Source organism: Topomyia yanbarensis, chromosome 2 (assembly GCF_030247195.1).
Source record: "Topomyia yanbarensis strain Yona2022 chromosome 2, ASM3024719v1, whole genome shotgun sequence".
Lineage (NCBI taxonomy): Eukaryota > Metazoa > Arthropoda > Insecta > Diptera > Culicidae > Topomyia > Topomyia yanbarensis.
Window position 1 is genome coordinate 200955699 of NC_080671.1, and position 23091 is coordinate 200978789.

At 35.9% G+C, this 23091-nt stretch overlaps 1 protein-coding gene across 12 annotated transcripts in view; it reads left to right on the forward strand.

Annotated features, from left to right (window-relative positions):
• The window catches only part of LOC131682681 (neurotrimin-like), a 174525-nt gene extending 151434 nt beyond the window's left edge, over nucleotides 1-23091 (forward strand). For 6 of the 12 annotated variants that reach the window (XM_058964358.1, XM_058964354.1, XM_058964356.1 and 3 more), the window contains 2 exons: nucleotides 22108-22188; nucleotides 22247-22961. In XM_058964358.1, coding sequence (XP_058820341.1) covers nucleotides 22108-22188; nucleotides 22247-22386 — 221 coding nt within the window. In that variant the 3' untranslated portion in view covers nucleotides 22387-22961. Of the gene's footprint in view, nucleotides 1-22107; nucleotides 22189-22246 lie in introns of all 12 variants that reach the window. The other 6 variants (XM_058964365.1, XM_058964364.1, XM_058964366.1 and 3 more) reach the window with 6 other exon arrangements.

Genomic DNA, 23091 nt, shown 5'->3' on the forward strand with positions numbered 1-23091 from the left:
AGACTAAAATATATTTCGAAGAAAATAAATTGAAGGAAACTTTATGTTTTGCGAATTTCAAGACACCTAGCTCAGTCTATCTTCTGACCTCGCACAAAGCTGAAGCAAAAAAACGCTACGCTATAGCAGGCTAAAGGCACCAGTGAATCAAGCCAGAGTTTGCCACATGAAACAAAAGTGTCCGTATAACGGGATAATGCGATTTCGATCGATTTTAATAAAACTCGTGTTAGACCCACAGTTCAGGAGGTGAAACAATTAGTTAAAGCGAAAATGGAGCCTAATCTCGCTGAAGTTACGTACAGTCAGCTACATCACGTAAAAAACTGTGTTTTGATCACGCTTAGAAGTTTAGCACAGGCCGAAAACTTCACTGCAAAGAACAACATGCAACACGGGGTCGAATTTAATAACACCATAATCAAGATCCCCGTACATATGGAAAACGACATGGTGGACGAGCGTATCAATGATTTGGCCCCGCGCACTAGGGAAGATTACATCAAACGAATCATGTCGCAATATGTAGAAGTAGAATCTATTACGAATGAAACCTGGAAAAAAATTTTCACCGGCATTCCCAACGGCGTTCGTATTGCGAGGATGAGAGTGACTAAACCAATACCTTCTTGCATGACTATCGAATGCAAATCATTGAAGGATGGCGTGACCTATAAGCAAACAACGCTAATCACAAATCCCGGGCAGACCCCAACATGCCAATTCTGTAACCATACAGCCCACTATGGAAAAATATGCGCTCAAGCAACTAGTCAAAACTCATCTACTATAGCCAACTCTAACAAGCAGCCACCGACACCTTCAGATAAACCAAAAACAACGATCCAATTAACCACTAAAGCAGGTACAACGACCACGACAACCGCTCTTAAATCAACAACTAGCATCGCCAATAAAGAAACAAATGTCGATTAAGACGAATCTACAACAGCGACCCGTAAAAACAAGAAACAAATAAGAACCTCTGATCGTGAACAGCAAGAAAGCAGTACCGATGATGACATGGACGGCAACGATAACGCGAGAGAAGGCAGACTGAATGACCCCCAAGCGGCTTCACCGCCAAGGAAAAGGATCTCAACATGCAGCAGCAAACTGCGTCGACAAGATCTGGCAGACCGACAAAATTAGAATTTATATTTTTTTACTTATTGTAAAAAAATTAAAAGACCCACGGCTCAATGCGAAACTGGCTAAATGGTGTCTTCGAAGGATTTTATTAACGTTACAAGTCCGTTCTTTTGACAATGTGTGTTCACTGATTAAACCTCCTAAAAGGGAGATATAAGTTTTAAGCTTTCATTGAAAAATTGCCTAAAAATTGATCGACCCCCCACAGAACATTTCAAAGTTATGCTCAGATGAAAGAGGAGTATTTAAGCTTTCGAATTGTGAGTACTTTACCCATACTGATTTTTTCACACCGTGCTTGTATTGGCTAAATATAACGGAAAGTATAAATCCAATGAATAACCTTTGAAATGAAACCTGTTGTTCCATAATCGAAATATTAATCAAAAATATATATATTCATTTGAAAACAGTGTTGAGAATTCTTCACCTATTTCACCTTTAAACCAATCGAACTTTCATCCACAAGATTTAATATATTGAGAAAACTCTACTTAACTTTTTTGCAAAGATAAAAAAAAATGTAGGAATATGAAATATCCTAAATAAAATTTCGAGGTTGTGTCCAGCTAGGCGACACTATGGGCCGTAAGCTGCTAACCTGATTGAACCGGAGACCTATGCTGTAGTCACCGAAAAGCTTTTTTCAAAAATTGTTGTAAAACATGGAATGTTGCATTTTGATGGCGGCATATTAAATCTATGCGAACAATAATTCATAAAATCCAACAAAACTAATTGCGTTGCGTTGCGTTGTGACGATGATTTTGATTTTATCATGTATGACTGCTGATTATCTAATAAGGGTTGCTTAGGAAGTGGTAAGTAGGAATTCATACCAATTCGACCCATATTAAAACCTCAACACATAATAGCCATCATTGCCGGTCGCCCCATCTCCATCGGTCACGGGGAAGGATAAAGGATAAGATAGACGGGAAGTGTTGATACTCCACCTACTTAACGAAAGGACGACGATTCATCAGACTCTTCCATAGGTGTCACGGAGTTGGTGGTTTGGAAGGGTATAAGGTATAGGATTCGTTCCAAGCAAGCGATGCGACCTGTAAAGAAGATTTTTTTATGTAGTTGTTTGGTTAGTCTTCAAGTTCACGATCACTCGAAAAAGAAAAGATCATGTTTAGTTTCTGGTTCTTTTTAAACTCTGGGCAGCCGGCTACCGAGAGTATCCTATGTTTCCTAAACAAAAGCAATTTGAACTCCACACAACCGACCGTGGGAGTATTGTCTAGAAAAGCTAATCTTATCTGCGTAATGGGCCGGATCATTATCTGTTGTAACGGTATTTAGACAGAATTCGCTACTTCTTCTATACGATATATTTATATGGTTGAAAACTACCGAGTGATGACACGTTATGCAGACAAAGAGTTTTGATAGCGCGAGATGTTATCGGATTATTTGTAAAATACACGTATACGAGCGATAATAACGGCCATTGAAGAGAAATACAAAGAATTCTTAACCGGATACACGCGCTGGTTAGCAATAACGGAACTTGAAATTAGATTCATAAAAACAGACGCGGCGAATTTCCAGTACGTATTGAGCTGCGATCATCGATACTAGTCAGATTAAAGTCTTTTTGCGGCTGCTTTCTGATCAGATATTCATTTTTACGGTAGTGTTCCCTTGATTAGATATGTTCGCACGCTCTCATTCTGCTACTATCGGTAGAAGGCTGATAGCACCCAGTCGTCGCCGGTCTAAGGACCAAATGTCATCAATAGACTTAGACTTGCGTGGAGGCATGAGATAGGAGACTTGTGAGATCTAACGAGATTAGAAAAGCAAAGAAACAACATGTTCCGTCCGGAATCCGAACTCAGCTATAAGCTTGTACAGCTGAATTGAAACTCCTAACGGAACATGGCGTCTCCCTGCCGGTCTAGTCCCTTTAGTGAAGACTATGTTATCTCACCATTTGATGACCTCAGAAAATCCAACAAAACTAATTCCGAAAAATCGCAATTTAACAGGCTTAGGTCATTATAAAAAAACTAAATGTGTTAAGAAAGTAATCACAGTAACCAAACATTCGAGTATTATGCTATCTTGTTTTTGGCATGATGTAGTTTTCTGGTAATAAAATTAGTTATATGAATACAGGTTAATTATTCATGATCTCAGGATGGTGGACACAGATTTTTTCGCGCTATCTCTCTGAAAATCTTGTGAGCCATGTTCAATAAAGCTTCAAATTCTCGCATTTGATTCGCGGCCGTTCGTTTTTCGAAGCCAGACTGGTCTGTTTCAGGCAATTTCGCAAACTGGCTATATACTTTTCAATTTTGTTATCGCCGAAATTAGCACATCAAAATTACGCATATCTTCGATTGTCTGCAGTGTATAAATGCATCCTGTATTTTAATGATCAACCCTGATTAATTTCTTATCCGTTTGCCATGGCAATCATTAATAACTACTACGGGTACTTATCTGATGTAGTTACTGTATAATACAATTTCTAACGAAATCGAAATGGGAGACCATAACGGTCACCATCAATTCCGTCGGCACCAATCATTAATCTCAATAAAAGCAATTTTTACGAAACATCCAAAGCTCCATAATTAAGTCAGCAGCTACATGAAATCACAGCGTCAACTAATCCGCTGTAGTCGCTTGAAGAAGCAAAAAACGAACCATGCTCAGCCGGTAGAATCAGAAACCGTATCTGCACTTCAGAACGAAACCCCGCTAAGTGGGGTGTAGCGTTATTCGACCAAAAGCTGCTAATAATGTTCGCCCTGATGGGGGTGCGCTTCTTTTCTTGGCTCATTAAATGTGTCACTTTATTGGCTGGATTGTGACCGCCGTCGTGGCTTAATTTGATGATTTAAACACGATACGCTATTGATAACGATCGCATAATTATACACATAGAGTATCATGACTTCCGGCTAATCGTTGTTATTAGTTACTCGGGAAATCTTCAGCTAGGGGGTTATAACATTCTAATGATAATAGTGTAATTGTTCCAGAAGGGATTATATCGTTCAAATATTGCGTCGACAGCTAATAGTTGATAGATTTCTACACAAAATGGCTCATGCATATGGCTTGACATTTGTTCACAGAAGCTATATTTTGTGCAATAACACTCATTACGGGCAGCTTTACATATTTTTTACGACTTCACAGGTCACAAAGGTCTACTTTCCTAGCAGGTTGACCAAACATAAGTCGTGCCCCTCCTTCAACATTCTTACCTTACCGGGCACGGAAAACACAGTTATGTGATTTGCCTGTACATATTCTAATAATAATCTGCACCTCCATGCCTTCGTTTCTTTTATATTATTTCTCGCTTTGTTTTGCTTATATTCGTAAACAACTCCCCTGAGTCTGAGCTAGTTTCCTTTTTTCCACCCATCCTATACAAGAAAACCCTTCCGTCACCGCCCACTGAGCCAGCACGGATTCCTTTCATTTGGTGGTTGGGTGTTAACAGGATTCGGACAGTAATGAGCCAAGCAGCGGCAGCTGATTGCTAGCAGCACTGTAACAAGCTGTGCTACGATGCGTGTCGTTAAATGCTGGTGAAATCTGGAAATCCAATTGTTGAGTCAGATTTTCTATAGCTTGACTTTCTTGTGTACCGTCTGGTTGCCAATTTCTGACGCCTTATTATTTTCGTTGAAGTTTTAATTTTGAACTAAAACCTAACAATTTATTATGTAAATTTTTATATGAAACATAATAACGAAACTCTAATTTTCAGTGCTGCAGTACAAAATATTATTGTATATTAAGGAAGGGAGGCTAAATTCTTCCTTTCAGTCAATAAATATGTATAGTAGAGTGACAAAAAAACGACCCCTATCGGCCCACCCCTGAGTCGATTTCTAGTCCCACCAGGAGTATTTGCTCCAAATTTGAAGCAAATCGGACAAGTCTAGCTACCGGACCAACGTGCCTGAAGTTTGTATGGGATTTTTTCGACAATTTACATGGAGAAAACCCACTAGCTCGCATTTTCGCCACTAGGTGGCACTATATGCATCGTATTATCACTGTAAGTGAAAATAAGAAAGATTTTTTAATTATCTACAACTTCGTCGATGACTGATAGTCAATCCGATTTTGTTGAAAGATGTTATTAAACGTTTAACGAAGTGGTGTCTGAGTCAGTTTTGCATGGGGCCTAGCAGTGCAGGGTTATGTATCAGTACTCGATTCTCACGAACTAAACAATTTCGTGAAATAATGGTTAGGTTTAGCTCAATAGCATGTTCAGAAGAATGGTAGTAACTAATACGAGTGATGTTTCGGTTAGAACATTTTAGTTCCACCTGTGACCGCATAGAGGGCACCAACACTAACTTTTTAACGGACAGAGATAGAAATCAGGTGTCTTCTACAAAGTTGTAGAACAGGTATTTTTCAGTAATTCTTCCGAACATCCCAATATTTTATCTCTCTTATATAAAATGTTGATGTTGGCGCCCTCTATGCGGTCACAGGTGGAGCTAAAATGTTCTAACCAAAAGATAACGTCTATCATGTACTACTATTCTTCTGAACATACTGTTCTATTCGTGGAAATCGAGTACTAATACACAACCATGCACAGCTAGGCCCCATGCAAAACTGACTCAGACATCACTTCGTTAAAAGTTTAATAAAATCTTTCAACAAAGCCGGATTGACTAGCAGTCTTCAACAAAGTTGTAGACAATTAAATAATCTTCTTTATTTTCACTTACAGTGATAATACGATGCATACAGTGCTACCTATCGGAGAAATGCGAGCTAGTGGGTTTTCTCCTTGTAAATTGTTGCAAAATCCTACACAAACTTCAGACACGTTGGTCCGGTAGCTAAACTTGTCCGATTTGCTTTAAATTTGGAGCAAATACTCCTGGTGGTAGTAGGAATCGACTCAGGGGTGGGCCGATTGAGTTTTCAAAAATTCATTATTTTTCTGGGCATTTATTTTCTGTTTTATAATGTCCAAACGTTTTGACCGCTGATTTCAACTTTCTCCAGTGGAAATTATAGGAATCATACATCAATCTATCGTCAACATTTGTTGATAATCACTATATTTTGTCCTAAAATTTCAGTTTCGAAATTTTTGCCGTATTCGGCTTTCTAAAACCATAAAACACGTGAACGAAAAAGTACATTTGGCCTCGTCGATTCAAGTGCACATTATTGTAGAACAAAATTTTCTGTTCGACTATCGTATTTAGTACAGTAAAATTATCCGAGAAAGAGTTACGACAATTTCTGCGCGAAAATACATACACTGAAACAAGTTGTGACATTGGAAAATAAAAATTCATGATAAGAAAATTAAATTACAAAAAAACCCATTTTTTAATTTTTTGGTAACAAGTGTCTAAAGAGTATCTATTTTTAAAAATATAATGTTTCGTTACTGTAAAATATGTCGCAACCTTTTTCCAGTATAGTTGTTTAGCGTCGAACTATTTATTCCATTTAGCTCCTTCTCGGATAGTTTTGGTCTACACAATATGCTGTATGGAACAGTATTTTTTTGAGTAACGCATACAAGAACTTCTACGTCCTTCTGAAAAAATGCTCTTGTGTCGAAATGTTCTAATTGTCGGTAGAAAATAATGAGAATCAGAACCGAACCCAACTGCAATGTTTCGTTCGAATCGCCAATGGCATCGAATATTATATGTTTAACCAATCGCTCTTGCTTACCAAATCATGTTACTGTGGCAAGAGATTAAATATAAATGTCTGACAGGTCGAAGGTCATTCAATCATCAATACGATTTACAGTACGTATTGGTAATGTCAACTTAGCATTGACTTAAAACCGTGCCAACATCGGTGTTTTCTAATCACAATTAGTAACTTTCGGTGTTTGATCACTGATTCATATTGCAATCGTTGAGTTTTTCCTGCAGTAGTGAAATTAACTTTAAAATATTCTCATAAGCATTGAACGCATAAGCATTGAACGCAACAAACCACTTTGAAAACTTTCGGAAAATGATTTGCACCTTGTGCCTAAATTTTGAATGAATCTGAATCAACAATATTGTGCCATCCACAGACCAAACAAAAGTAACATGGAAAACAATGAAAGATTAAAATAAAAACGTTTAATAACCAAAAAAAATCCTATCTATAGCTCCTAGTTTTGTAAATAAAACATGTTGAACGATAAATACCGTTTTCAAGCATAGCAAAAATAACCGATTGAACACACTAATGCATTGAGCTTTTCTAACTAAATCCCGAATGGTTTACATCTACCTTCATGTTAAGGTTTTTCATATTAAGGTTTTTCGAAATTGATTATCGGGGTTTAAACTCAGAGTCATTCTCCTCTTTTTCGAGTCAGAAAAATCTCCAACCCTATGTAAAGTGAAGGGCATTGAACTCAGGTGAGCTAAGAACAGGGCAACCCCACGCTTATTATTCTTTTTTATGCAGTTTACGTTGTTCTCAATGTAATTCCTTACTTTTCATGTTGCAACCGTAATTGATCAACTAAATATGATCTACATGCTTGTAGGTGCGTGTAAAATATAATATTTTGGTAATAGCTAATAACGTATATAAATTAAAAATAATATAAACACAGTTTATGTTATAAACCGTCGTATTCGAATGGTATCCCAAACAATACGTCCCACTATATCCTGTTTCTATGTAATATTAAATTTTTTCTATGAATAATAGATTATCGGAGTACCCAAAGTTTGCTGCACAAAAGTGCACAAAAAACAGAAATCTTTGATGAAAATAGTGCAAATTTATATGAAAAATAGTTTTACAAGCCAAAATATTGATTTTACGTTATTAGTTCCTTCAACAAGAAGTTGTATTTTAGTAATACTTGTAGAACATATTAAATGAATCAATTAAGGTTTTTAACGTGGAAAAGTCGAAAAACTGACTTTGTCACATGTAAAGAAAACAACAATTTCGCCTCAAAAATGAGGTCTGATGTCTATGATATCTTGAACGAAGTTATTCAAAACTTAATATTCTACAACTTTGCAGAAGACATCGACCCTCTAAAAAAATTTTCTTAATTTTTTTTTTGATGACATCTAAGGCCTCAAATAGGTTATGTCCTATCTTTTTGGGATTGGTCCCACTGTGGGGCGAAAGTAATTTTATTTTATGATTTTGACGGTAAGACAACAATGGATCTTTTGTATGATGTTAAGATTTATTTATACATTTATTGGGTACGAAAAAAAGAAATGTTTTCTGTCATGCAGAGCCACACATACGAGGGATTCTAGAGTAGACGTCCAACCATTTCCACGTCGACGAGCACTGCGGTGAACACGATAATTCTTGATAAAATTATCTGATAAAAGAAGTTCAGTAAGATTTGTAAAACTTAGACTTGTAGTTACTCGATAAACCAAAAAGAGAAAAAAAATGGAAAAATGGGTTTCGGAAAATGGTTTAATAAAAACAGAAAAATCTAATATTTTACTGTAAAATTCGCTCATTTTTTCAAAATATTGGGGAGAAAATTTCTGTGATTTATCGACTGGCTACACATCCTATGCATTCTCATAAAAATGTCAAGTCAATCCGTTGAATAGTTTTTGAGTTATCTAAGGTGAGTTTCGGCAGTACAGTCAAATATCTTTGCGTCGATTATTTCATTATCTTTGCCAACGTTTCGACCCGCGGTTTGGGCCTTCTTCAGGGCCTATTTATTAAAGGAACAATTTAAACATAAAACATAAATAACATAAAAACATAAAACCGAAAATCTACTCACTCGACAAAAATCGACAAAGTCACAAATCGTTTTGTATACTGTACCAACAGTCAGTTTCGATTGGGTTAACATCTGATATTGCTATGGAAGTATATATGATATTAATATATGCCACATCGCCACTACTTCTCACACGGTAAACCGCCGGACAGACACCGACAATTTAAATAGTGCTTACTCCAACATTCTTGCATCCATCAAGGAATTGAGGGTGAGAAAATACTTAACTTCCTTCGCTCTCCAAAACCAGACACCACTTATACATCCATAACAAATAGCTAGAAAACCTGTTATCTGGGGGAGTCGGGACCAGAACCTTCATTTAAGGTTGAACAGAGAAAGGGTAAAATTCGCAAACGAAAAAAGCAGTTTTTTTCCACACCGTATGTCAGATCTTCATAAAAATTAATCAGCAGTACTGTAACAACATTCTACATACGCTGATTGATTTTTATGAAGATCTGACATACGGTGTGGAAAAAAAACTGCTTTTTTCGTTTGCGAATTTTACCCTTTCTCTGTTCAACATTAACTTTCGCGCCACTCCCTTAGGAGACCATTTACCTTGGTGGCTTGTCCAGCTAGAGGCCGTATCCAAAGGCGGGTTTTGGTTGTTTCTGAAACGGTTCTAAAACAATCCGACTTTCCCCAAACAACTGGCCTTCTCACCAATACATTCAAAAAGGTGGCCAGAAACGTCATACCCAGAACTTCAAGACAACTTCGGTCGGCAAGAAGAGCATTTCGCTAAATTATCATCACGGGCACAATTCTATGCGTATCCTTCGCCCTGTTCGCTTCAGAGGTGGGAGAGGAGGCTGAAACATAAGGGTCAACCCAACCCGCAAAAAAAAGGAAAAACTATCGACCCGAACAGCGTGAGAAAATCTTCACCAGAACCACTAAAAAATTCACCTTTGCTAGGATATTCAAATCGACTTCATCTCACTTCAAAAGTTTATTCCAAAAAACAAATAATTCAAAAACTTTCCACATCCGGATTCGAACCCATACTCTGTTAACCTAGCTAACTTTCATCACCGCCTTCGCGGTCTCGGCTAATTTCCTGCTCGGTTCGTCGCTTTCATTTAGTGCTCTATCCCGTTGGAATGTTCTTACAACCATGATATACGTGAGGCATGGTGGTGGGCGGTTTCCGGGGACCGGAACTGATGCTGGCTGGAACGTTGACGATGCTCAGCAGAATGCTGACGATACTATGCGAAACGAAAGCGATGCTCATGGTCGGTTGGCGATTCTAAGCCGAAGATGGCGATGCTTCAGGTGGCTTTCCTCCCGTCGTTGTATTGCTGACGGCTCGTTGATGGCTTCCCTGCCTACCAGCCTCGTTGCTCTTCCGGCAAGTGGATCGAACTACCGGATTTTTTTAAGCTGAATGGTGGGGTCAGAAACGAATGCGGTGTGGCGGGATCTTGATCACAAATTGCCTATATGTGAAAATAATGCCAACATTCGGTTGGTATGAGAATACGCACTTGAACACAAAAAGCCAAAAATACGGGAATTTACCTTAATTCACCAATCTACTCTTAGCACTCCGAAACCGTGCGAATGAACTTGCGCACTCACTTTTCGACCTAGCTAATTCTGCACAGGAAAAGGGAAATTTTTTAGCGAAACTAATTAAAGGAATCTCACTTTGTTTGAAAAAGCTGCCTTAAGTCCTACACCGCGGCACAACTATTTGAACAACTCCTGCCTCTTCCACGATCCAGAACAAAGTGAACGCAAAGAGCTGTGATAAATATCCTCAGAATAAGCGTTTAATCGAAACATCGTAAACGGAAATGGTTAACTATTTTACGAAGTGCAATAGTTTCCCACCACAAATTTTGTGCCGAAGTCATCCTGTCATTCCCAATACAAAACTTCCTTAAACCATTTCTAGGGCATTGACTTTCAACCTAAGAAGCTCAGGTCAAATCGGGTTGTCTTTTTCCCGAAGTCAGAAACAACCTTTGCCCTCAGTTCGCTGTCTCTTTTTGTTCCCCGCGACAAAATACTTGCAATTTACATACACTGTACGTACTCAAATTAAAGGGCGCGACGCCGACGTCACAACCACCCGCTACATGAGATTCTAAACACCGACAAGATTGCCAGGCGCGCAACGCATGAGCTCTCGAAGCGCAGAGCCCCAGCTTCTAGGTTCACCCCACTCACTCTCTGGAAGAGAACGAGAGAAAAGAGCAGTATTTTATGTTGTACAGCCTGAATGGCCGAAGGACTATTCTCTAATATTTTTGGTATTTCATAGTAATGCTTATTTTAATTCTTAAATATTATATGTACAACGCTACAAACCATTATAGTGATCAGACCCAGTGCGCGTTCCCAGAAAATTTATCGAGTGACTATACATTTCAAAACTCATTCAACGATCTCGATGAGTAAGCTCCGTAAGTTCAAACCACCTCACAATAATTTGAAATATCTCACCACCCAAGTCCTCACCTACCTATCAATTCCATATATGCTTCCATAGTAATATCAGATGTTAACCCAATCGAAACTGACTGTTGGTACAGTATACAAAACGATTTGTGACTTTGTCGATTTTTGTCGAGTGAGTAGATTTTCGGTTTTATGTTTTTATGTTATTTATGTTTTATGTTTACATTGTTCCTTTAATAAATAGGCCCTGAAGAAGGCTCAAACCGCGGGTCGAAACGTTGGCGAAGATAATGAAATAATCGACGCAAAAATATTTGACTGTACTGCCGAAATTCACATTAGATTATTTAATCACTAGTCGAAAACATCCCATCTTACGTTTTTGAGTTATCTTGTCCGCCAATTTGAAAAATCCGGCTTCGAGAAAAACAAATCTTCGTGTGTTACAACAAATATGCGCGTGGAGTGCATTGCTGTTTAAAACAATAGAACTTCAGCGTGGCCACCGAAATTGCAACAGACTATTCTAGAATTTCAATACTAACGATCTAGCGAAGAAAAAACCTGTAGATTTTTTGCCCACTACACCAGACGCCCCCTTAATTTTATATTCCTTACTCGTATTATACTTATTACAAAGACGACTTTACCAACATTTTCTATATCAAAAATATTATTAATTTTTACAAACATGTTTTAAATTGTTTATATGCCATGTTATGATACGTAGTATTCACGTTTGGAATCTCAATATAAACAGGGTGCGCCATCTGGATGTATCCTATTTCAACATTGAACAACTCCGACAATTTTCAGCCGATTTTGACAGATAAACACAATTCTGAAATGTCATTGAGCTAAACGTCATTAGCTATGAGTAGATTTACATCAGCACGACCAAAGTTACTTTTGGGCCGGAGTGTGCTTCAAAACAATCATCGGTCTTTATTTTTTCAAAGAGAGGGAGACCATCGACGGCGCACGCTACCGTTGCCTCACCGCGTATCAAGTTCTTGCAGAGCGAATTCTCAGGACGCGTTGTCTCAAAAAATGGTGAATTTGGAATGGTTTCCTCGTTTTCCAGATTGAACGGTGCCAGACTTTTTCTGTGCGATTACTTGAAAAGTAAAGTTTATTCTAGCAAACCTAAGAATCTTGACGAACTCAAAGCTAATATACGAGCTGGAATTGCTGCCATTAAGCCCGAAATGCTGTCCAGTGTCATGCACAATGCCCGCAAAAGAGCTGCTTTTTGTGTACCAAATGGGGGTGATCATTTCATCGACGTTGTATTCTAAACATGTTTTATGATAAATGGCATAAAATATCCCAAAAAACTGGTTTACTTGTGAAAATCGGCTGAAAATGGCGGAGTTGTCAATGTTGAAAAAGGATACATCCAGCTGGCGCACCCTGTACTTCATATTATTGAATAATGTTGCATATAGGGAATGACGAACTAATTTATAAAATGATTATATGAAAAAAGTCTCATTTGATCAGAGTAGTCCTGGTGATCAAAGTCACCCCGTTTTACAGTATAATATAGTTCCTAAAACCGTTATTAACAAAAAATGAGCATAAATTTGTCATACGGCATTCGAAAGATACAGTATCTAAGCATCTTCTCAGTGAATTTCAAAATGATCCATCGAGAGATACGAGAGAAATTGCGATTTGAAGTATTATGACGCGTTTCATAAGGCTACCAGCAAACATCCACGGGTTTGGTTCTATCTCTATAAACAAAAAACCTGTTTTAATCCACCTAGCGGTGCAATTGTGCCTTTCTCATTTCTCTAAACTATGGCACGGAGGCTTTTTAAGTTCAACATAATTGTGGAAATGTCCATTACATTCTTAGTACACTTTGCACTTATACACAATGGCTTGCCAGCCACGAACTTGATGAGCTACGTGCCGACGGTGAAAAACTTGAAACAAACAAATATCATACTTCATTAGCCTAATCAGCATTAGTTCAATGTTATCTGCTTGCTAACTCATTTTGTCATGCGGGGGTGGGTGTGTGAGGAGGGCGAAAGTCCCATGAACGAACGACTCCCCAGCTTAATTTGGTATGCTTTGTGATATAGTGGTGGTTTAAAGATGATGGGGTTGAGTGGGGGGAGGGGCATGAGGGCTGGATGGGGTGGTGGTCTGAGGGGTGATTTAAGAAGATTTTTAAGGAGGGGAGTGAACAGTAGAGGTCTTAAACAGTCCTTAAACCATCAACTACGCCCCTGTTAAAATCCAGAAACCTTATGCGAGTCAAAAAAAAATTGACCGGGATTAGGTTGACGTTTTTCAGAGTGATTGCATAACCTTTCTATATGAGAAAGGCAAAAATGTGCCAAAATCCAAAAAAGGTAATCGTCGTCAATTTTTTTTTGAGTTTGCATCAAATCTCGACGTTTCATGCACCTTGAAGACATTTAGCATCAAAATAAAAATTCTATTTTTAATTTTTCGTATAGTTTACATGAGAAATTTCTGTGTGGCCGCACTCTTAAACCCGTAATTTCGGAACCAGAATTCCGATCGATCCAAAATTCAATAGCAGCCGATGGGAAGGTTGCACCTTTCATTTGAGACTAAGTTTGGGCAAATCGGTCCAGCCATCTCCGAGAAAAATGAGTGACATTATTTGACACACACCCTCATACATACACACACACATACACACACATACAGACTTTTACCAATCTCGACGAACTGAGTCGAATGGGATACGACATTCGGCCCTCCGGGTCGGGATTAGGTTGACGTTTTCAGAGTGATTGCATAACCTTTCTATATGAGAAAGGCAAAATATATTTGTCTACTTATTTGGTACATGGCATTCGAAAGATATAGTAATTAAGTAGGGTGATGAGCCCATTATCGCTATGTTTCTATTATCACGCTACCCATTTGAAGCCGTTGGTTAGAGCAGTGTCTGCCATCTTTGTTTAGCGCATTGAATCAAATGGTAGCGCAACAATAGGGGCACTCGGTTCGTGTTTTCGTTGCGCTCAAACACGAGAATGTCACTGTTTTCAGCGCATGTATGTTATTATCTTGGTACTTAACAACGAAGCAAAGCTGTTGATACCAATTTGTACGCATTCCATTGTTTGTAGGCCGAGCAATTAATGAATCGGTGCGGCGCCCTCCTTAGTATGGTGAAAATAGGCACTTCACCCTATATCCCCTGCAAGTTTGAAAATATTTCATTGACGGAATCGAAATTTATAACGGTTTGGATGTGGTATGCGGTCATATATGGGTTTTCTACCAGACTCTATTCTATTTAGATTGTTTATACGTGTCGCGGTTTATAAAAGTAAACCTTACCATATAATTACATAAATATTATGTAACAAAGGTGTTGTTTATATTTACACATTATATGTAACGTTTGGTAGACAACCCTAATTTCATATTTTTTCAGTGCACCATATAAATAACACCTTTTGTACATTATATTTATGTAATTAAATGGTAAGGTTTTCCTTTAAAAACCGCGACACGTATAAACGATCTAAATAGTTAATGGACGAACATGGATTCACGCTTGAAGTCTGGTAGAAAACCCATATATGACCGCATACCACATCCAAACCGTTATAAATTTCGATTCCGTCAATGAAATATTTTCAAACTTGCAGGGGATATACTTGATTACTATATCTTTCTTGCAGGGGATATACTTGATTACTATATCTTTCGAATGTCATGTACCAAATAAGTAGACGAATATTTTTTTGTTTATAGAGATATGACCAAACCCGTGGGTGTTCGCTGGTAGCCTTACGAAACGTGTCATAAAACTTCACATCGCAATTTCTCTCGAATCTCTCGATGGATAATTTTGAAATTCACTGAGAAGATGCATGGATACTGTATCTTTCGAATGCCGTATGAAAAATTTATGGTCATTTTTGGTTAATAACGGTTTTAGGAACACCGTGATATGCCATAATGTAATATAATATAATATAATATAATATAATATAATATAATATAATATAATATAATATAATATAATATAATATAATATAATATAATATAATATAATATAATATAATATAATATAATATAATATAATATAATATAATATAATATAATATAATATAATATAATATAATATAATATAATATAATATAATATAATATAATATAATATAATATAATATAATATAATATAATATAATATAATATAATATAATATAATATAATATAATATAATATAATATAATATAATATAATATAATATAATATAATATAATATAATATAATATAATATAATATAAAGAATTTAATATAATATAATATGGTATATAACATACTATATGATATTAAATATTTTAATATATACCATTCATTTGAATTCAAATGAAATTGAAACAATATTCACCGGGGTAACTTTGGTCACAAAATACTTATTTGAGTAAATGTTCGATAAAATTCTCTTTGGCAAAATCATCGAAAAAAACCAAGTCGCTTACAAATGTACAGCAGCTATCGGCAACAAATATTTAGTCACTTAATGTACTATTCATGAACAAAAATGCAAATTGATAATAACAGAGCTTTGCTGCCCCATATCGATTATATCAAACAATGCCTTGTATATTTATGAAATCAAGTTAATATACCTGACCTGATCAATGTTTTCGAAACCGCAAATATTTCTGTCAATTTTTTTTGGCAAAAATCAGGGATTTTCATTGTTATTTATTTAGTTTCGACTATTATCCTAAAAAGTATGAAAAAACTACTATTTTCTTCCAGACAATTTTGTTTTCTTTTGGGACGTAATAATAATGGGTATGGAATTAACTTACGGTGTGCAATTTACACAACTTTTCGAACACTTTTTTCCTTTTCGATCTAGTGATTCTGCCAGCACAAATTGAAAATTTACAATTTATATAATTGCAAAGTATAATAAAACGGATTAAACCACTCAGCAATTGTAACATTTTTATGTGTGGGTACCAGTAATTATTTTTAAAATAACAATAATTATAACTAATTTATTTCTAGAAAGTCATTCGAATTTTTTTTTAAAAAATTGCGTGCCCCTGTTTTACGGTAATGATATTCACCGATCCCAGCAAACATGTAATATAATTCGTTTTTCTTCCTAGGAAATATTAAATTATCATACCTACCTGAAAGTCTTCTCTTGAATGATAAAGTTGATGCAACTGACAATGGTTTCCATGATGCTTGCAAAAATTATTTTTGTTGAGCTTGTGAATTTGCCGTAAAACCTTGCTTGAATTTTAGAATATTCTTCTGTTTAGCTTATGCAGCCTTGCTACTTTTGTGTTTTAATTATAGAGGTTTGAACGTCACTCGCCTCTTCGAGTTAGAGAAATCTTATAAGAAAAATCTCTAACTCTATATGCGAGGTTGGGACTGGAACCCAGGTGAGCTGCGTACAAGGCAATCGATTTACCAACTACACTACCGGTCAAAAGTTTAAGTTCACCCTACAGTGTTAATGTAATATTCAAAAAGTTATGGTTTTCTTCATTTATTGTTATTAATTATAATTATTTTTCGACCCATTCCTCTACAAGAGACACATTAAATATGTACTTATTTTCGCTTTTCAATAATGAGATGATCTTCGAATTTGGTCAATTTGAATAGATATTTTATTCAACAGTTACGATTTCGCTGGTAGCCTTACGAAACGTGTCATAAAACTTCACATCGCAATTTCTCTCGAATTTCTCGATGGATAATTTTGAAATTCACTGAGAAGATGCATGGATACTGTATCTTTCGAATGCCGTATGAAAAATTTATGGTCATTTTTGGTTAATAACGGTTTTAGGAACACCGTGATATGCCATAATGTAATATAATATAATATAATATAATATAATATAATATAATATAATATAATATAATATAATATAATATAATATAATATAATATAATATAATATAATATAATATAATATAATATAATATAATATAATATAATATAATATAATATAATATAATATAATATAATATAATATAATATAATATAATATAATATAATATAATATAATATAATATAATATAATATAATATAATATAATATAATATAATATAATATAATATAATATAATATAATATAATATAATATAATATAATATAATATAATATAATATAAAGAATTTAATATAATATAATATGGTATATAACATACTATATGATATTAAATATTTTAATATATACCATTCATTTGAATTCAAATGAAATTGAAACAATATTCACCGGGGTAACTTTGGTCACAAAATACTTATTTGAGTAAATGTTCGATAAAATTCTCTTTGGCAAAATCATCGAAAAAAACCAAGTCGCTTACAAATGTACAGCAGCTATCGGCAACAAATATTTAGTCACTTAATGCACTATTCATGAACAAAAATGCAAATTGATAATAACAGAGCTTTGCTGCCCCATATCGATTATATCAAACAATGCCTTGTATATTTATGAAATCAAGTTAATATACCTGACCTGATCAATGTTTTCGAAACCGCAAATATTTCTGTCAATTTTTTTTGGCAAAAATCAGGGATTTTCATTGTTATTTATTTAGTTTCGACTATTATCCTAAAAAGTATGAAAAAACTACTATTTTCTTCCAGACAATTTTGTTTTCTTTTGGGACGTAATAATAATGGGTATGGAATTAACTTACGGTGTGCAATTTACACAACTTTTCGAACACTTTTTTCCTTTTCGATCTAGTGATTCTGCCAGCACAAATTGAAAATTTACAATTTATATAATTGCAAAGTATAATAAAACGGATTAAACCACTCAGCAATTGTAACATTTTTATGTGTGGGTACCAGTAATTATTTTTAAAATAACAATAATTATAACTAATTTATTTCTAGAAAGTCATTCGAATTTTTTTTTAAAAAATTGCGTGCCCCTGTTTTACGGTAATGATATTCACCGACCCCAGCAAACATGTAATATAATTCGTTTTTCTTCCTAGGAAATATTAAATTATCATACCTACCTGAAAGTCTTCTCTTGAATGATAAAGTTGATGCAACTGACAATGGTTTCCATGATGCTTGCAAAAATTATTTTTGTTGAGCTTGTGAATTTGCCGTAAAACCTTGCTTGAATTTTAGAATATTCTTCTGTTTAGCTTATGCAGCCTTGCTACTTTTGTGTTTTAATTATAGAGGTTTGAACGTCACTCGCCTCTTCGAGTTAGAGAAATCTTATAAGAAAAATCTCTAACTCTATATGCGAGGTTGGGACTGGAACCCAGGTGAGCTGCGTACAAGGCAATCGATTTACCAACTACACTACCGGTCAAAAGTTTAAGTTCACCCTACAGTGTTAATGTAATATTCAAAAAGTTATGGTTTTCTTCATTTATTGTTATTAATTATAATTATTTTTCGACCCATTCCTCTACAAGAGACACATTAAATATGTACTTATTTTCGCTTTTCAATAATGAGATGATCTTCGAATTTGGTCAATTTGAATAGATATTTTATTCAACAGTTACGATTTTCAATATAAAAATCTTTCTACTTACCTTTTAATAAAGAAAAATATAAAAAAACAATTTGGAATATAATTTTTGGAGTGAGCTCTCGCAGCACTAAGAGGTTAGACATATTGTGTACTCGACGCATCGATAGAATACAACCTGTCATAACAAGTTTGTTTGTGCTCTACGCGTCACCAAAAGCGTCAAGCCCCCTCCTACACACTGACCAGTAGCGTGTAGCAGCATGATATAGTCCAGTTTACTGAGAAACCCACTCTATTACGTAAAATTCAAAAAATGCAGGTGAACTTAAACTTTTGGCCGGTAGTTTTTCTGTGATATCCTGCCTCCAATGAAAATTACTTCGCCCGAAATTTTGAATGACTTGTTTTCCAACTGACTTTGCTCAGATCAGATAGGAAATCATGATCACTAACATTAACACTTTCCTCCGAATCAATGTCGTTCCCTTCTTTAGGAAGTATGTCCAAAAGAGCACTACGTTTACGGTTAACCGTACTTATACTTATTTCGGAAATAGTAGACTTGCGACATTCGAATTTTAACTGAATCACAATATACGTCGGGGTCATATGTACACTAGAGTCTACAAACAATAAGAGTTGCGTGTAAACGAATGCGCATACCTTGTTTTATTCTAAGTATTGATATTAGAATTTTTGGAGTAATTCGACCGAGCTACAAAACAAACCTACACAAATACATTTGACGTTTCCGGTTGCCCATAGGAATCGGTTCAGTTCTTCGGTGAAAATTACATAGGTTTATCAGAGATTTTGGAAGCCATCATGGAAACGACCAAGCCCCTGTCGACGAAACACTATCAATGTCCCCCAGTGCACTTGCTTCGTAGAATTATGAAGTTTTATATCTCGTAAGATAAGTTTTACAATGAGTCGAACAGAAAACTCCTTTCCGGTGGATCTAGGTTCATTGTAATACACCGGAGTGTAACCAAATCAATCAGAAATACCGCAAATCGTCCTCCGGTGCACTGTTTCGTAAAGTCTTGAAAATTGACGTGTCGCTTGACAAGTTTTGCAATTAACTTAAGATAATTGACTAAGGTGGAATCCCAGTGGAAATATATTTCCTGTTAAGGGATAAGATATATTAAATACTAGAACAATAATAAAGCGATTTTTGATAAATATACCTTTCGTGGTTTATCAGTTCATTAAAGACCAAAAAGTATAAGGCAGCGGTTCTCAACCTTGTTTGCTCCGCGGATCCCTTCAAAATCACCTTGGGTCATCGCGGACCCCTTCGAAATTATTCTGGGTGGTTGCGGACCCTTTCGAAATTACCCTGGGCGGTTACGGACCCCCACGGCTTAACATCGATTTATATGTTGTCAATATATTATTTTCAATCTGAAACGATAGAAAAACTTGACGTTTCAATATCCGTCTGAAAAGGATTTTTCTCTTCGCGGACCCCCAGCAATGACTTCACGGCCCCCTAGGGGTCCGCGGAGCCCAGGTTGAGAATCGCTGCTGCAAGGAATAAAAAAATCTTTGATCCTGTATCTGAGCAGAATTGTTAACGCTATCGCACCCTGAAAACGGAAACTTCTGCTAGGAAGTGATTCACCTCACCATGGATGACACCGCCTTTCCACATTTTTAAGCCACCAAATTCTTGCTTGGTTTACATATTTGTTCCAACAGTTTGATAAAATTACCTGTTTTTATTACGTGAATAAATAAATCCTTCTGCTTTTTAGCCAGCCGACCTCACAAGAAATTCAGAAAAAATCGAAATCGAAGAAATTTTTTTATGAATTTTAAGCAAATCCTATGAATTTTAGAAATTTAGTATAGTTCTAAAACATCAATGAAATCCCACGAAATTAAAAAAAATCCTCCAAAAAGTCCTAATAAATTTGGGGAAATGCTCAAAAATTTGCTACCAAATTCAAAGAAATCATTCGAAAATTCGAAGTTTTATTGCTTTCGGCTTTTTTTCCAAATTTCGAAGATATTCTAAGATCTTCCAATAAACTTCAAGGAACTGTACGAGGAACTGTTTTTACATGTCATTTTAAATCATTCTGGTTAATGGAAACTATCATTTTCTAATGTTGAGTAACTAGTGATAGAACATTTTATCTGTAGTAGGGTGATTAATTCAGCGATAAACATACAATACGATTTTGTCAGCCTCCGATTAAAATCGGTTTGATGGGCTCATGAGCTCTAGCAGACGAAGAAAGTCAAATACGAGGAAGTTCTTTGTTGAGTATATTAAAACTGAGCATGTTGTTAGCTTTGGGATTAATTGTGTTATAATTATCAATAAAATTAAACTTGGATACCGATTCAACTCTAAAATCCCTAATTCTTTTACATTTTGCTACAGTGTGATTTCCTAAAGTAATTATTTGTCGTTTTCGTGATTGTGTTACATTTTTTCACGTTCAGTTGTAACAGGCGTTTTTGACACTACTTGGGAAAAACTATATCTGGGAAATCTACTTTATGAAAATTACAATAATGAGCAGTAACTATCTTATAGGAGAGTATCGCGGAAAGCCATAGAACAATGTCGAACAAAAGTTCGAATCTGCATACAATTGCATTAAACTGTTTAATGGTCAATAGTTGGTGCGAGACGGCAACATTCGGATTTCTACCCTCTGAAAGACTTCTGAGATTCCGAATGAGTTGCAGTATAGCGTTGTTTACGGAGTGGTGCTGACATACACGCTATGATACCCGGTCTCCTTGCGGGTGGATAAACGTTTTATTGGTCCGTCCTGATTGCCCAGAGATGAAAGAGATAACGTCAACGTGGACGGCATGAGGCTAATTCTCCGGCCGGACATGGCCTCTGTGGTGTGGCCTAAAAGACGACAGGTCGTTCCGTTAGGTTAGTTTCTGGTGTGTACGAGTTGGGCAATTTTAAATAAACACAAATTATTTCTGACGCCAGCAAGACCGTTAGGAGGAAACACAACCAAGGAATGATTTACTCGTGGGTGGAATCCACTGGATGGTAATTTGAGAACGCGGTGTAATGACCCTTCCATTTGATTGTTTTGTTGATTAGGGCAATAAACGTATAGTTATGTGAAATGACAGGAAAGGAGTCTTGATTTTGGAAGAATAATAAGAAGCATTGGTTCAAGTGGCTCGATGATATCGTTATATTTGCTATGATTTACATGAAAATCGAATGAAAACAATTTCCTCTGAGAGCTGAACTATTTTCAGCGAAACTAATAATACTTTCCATTTGACATTCCAGATAAATCACGCAAAGGACACGCGTTTTACGAAACCAATGATGTTCTTGAAGATGATACCGAAAGTTCGAGTAAGAGGAAGGGTAACTAGAGTCTAGCACAAACCTCTTATCGTCTAATTATATATTTAATTTTTTTCAGATTTAATCGTTGGTGGGCGGAATGATGAAAGTTACGAAATATCAAGCTCCGTCGCGTTCTGCTTTCCACTCTACCGGCTCCACACATTGCTATTCGTGTCGTTTTCACTACTTTTAACTGCATTGCAGCCGACAGTATGACGCTTGTAATGAATAGCTTACTATTTAGGTTCGGAAGGCTAGGGTTGCTAACATGTAAGTAGTTGTTCTTGTAATCGAACATGATGGATGAATGAGACTGCTTGAACGATTAGCTAAATTATAAATATACAACCAGAGTGAATGCAAAAAAAGAAAATAATTCTGTAAATAACTCCAAACGTTAAGCGAAAAATAGTCTTGAACCAAAAGCAAAAATGAAACATATCGTTAGGTAATTGGAATGTTATAACACAAATATTAGGAGGTAAATTATTCTATAACGATGTTGTATTATACCAGGAAATAGCAGAGAGAAAATGTTATCATGCTATTTATGACTAACAAACGCTATCAAGTATGTATAACAATTGCCATTGCCGTGTTTTAAAATGGTATAGAAGCTTCCACATAAGAAAGAAGGAACAGCTTATGAATGTAAATGTTATCATCAGCGCATATGATTTTATCTTCAAGATATAAGAGACCTAGACAAAAAACTGTAGTTTTATTTTAACTGTAAAGAAATGGGCTGTCACTATATATTATATCAGTCGAGGTTGAAAAACGGAATAGTGTAAGGTACTCTGGGACAAGTTGAACTTCGTGTCATGAATGATATTTTGCTGAAGCATAACTGTAATTCGTCTAATTTCGGATATTAGGTTCATTCATGCTGATATAAGCCCGGTGCTGTGTGTGCCCCTC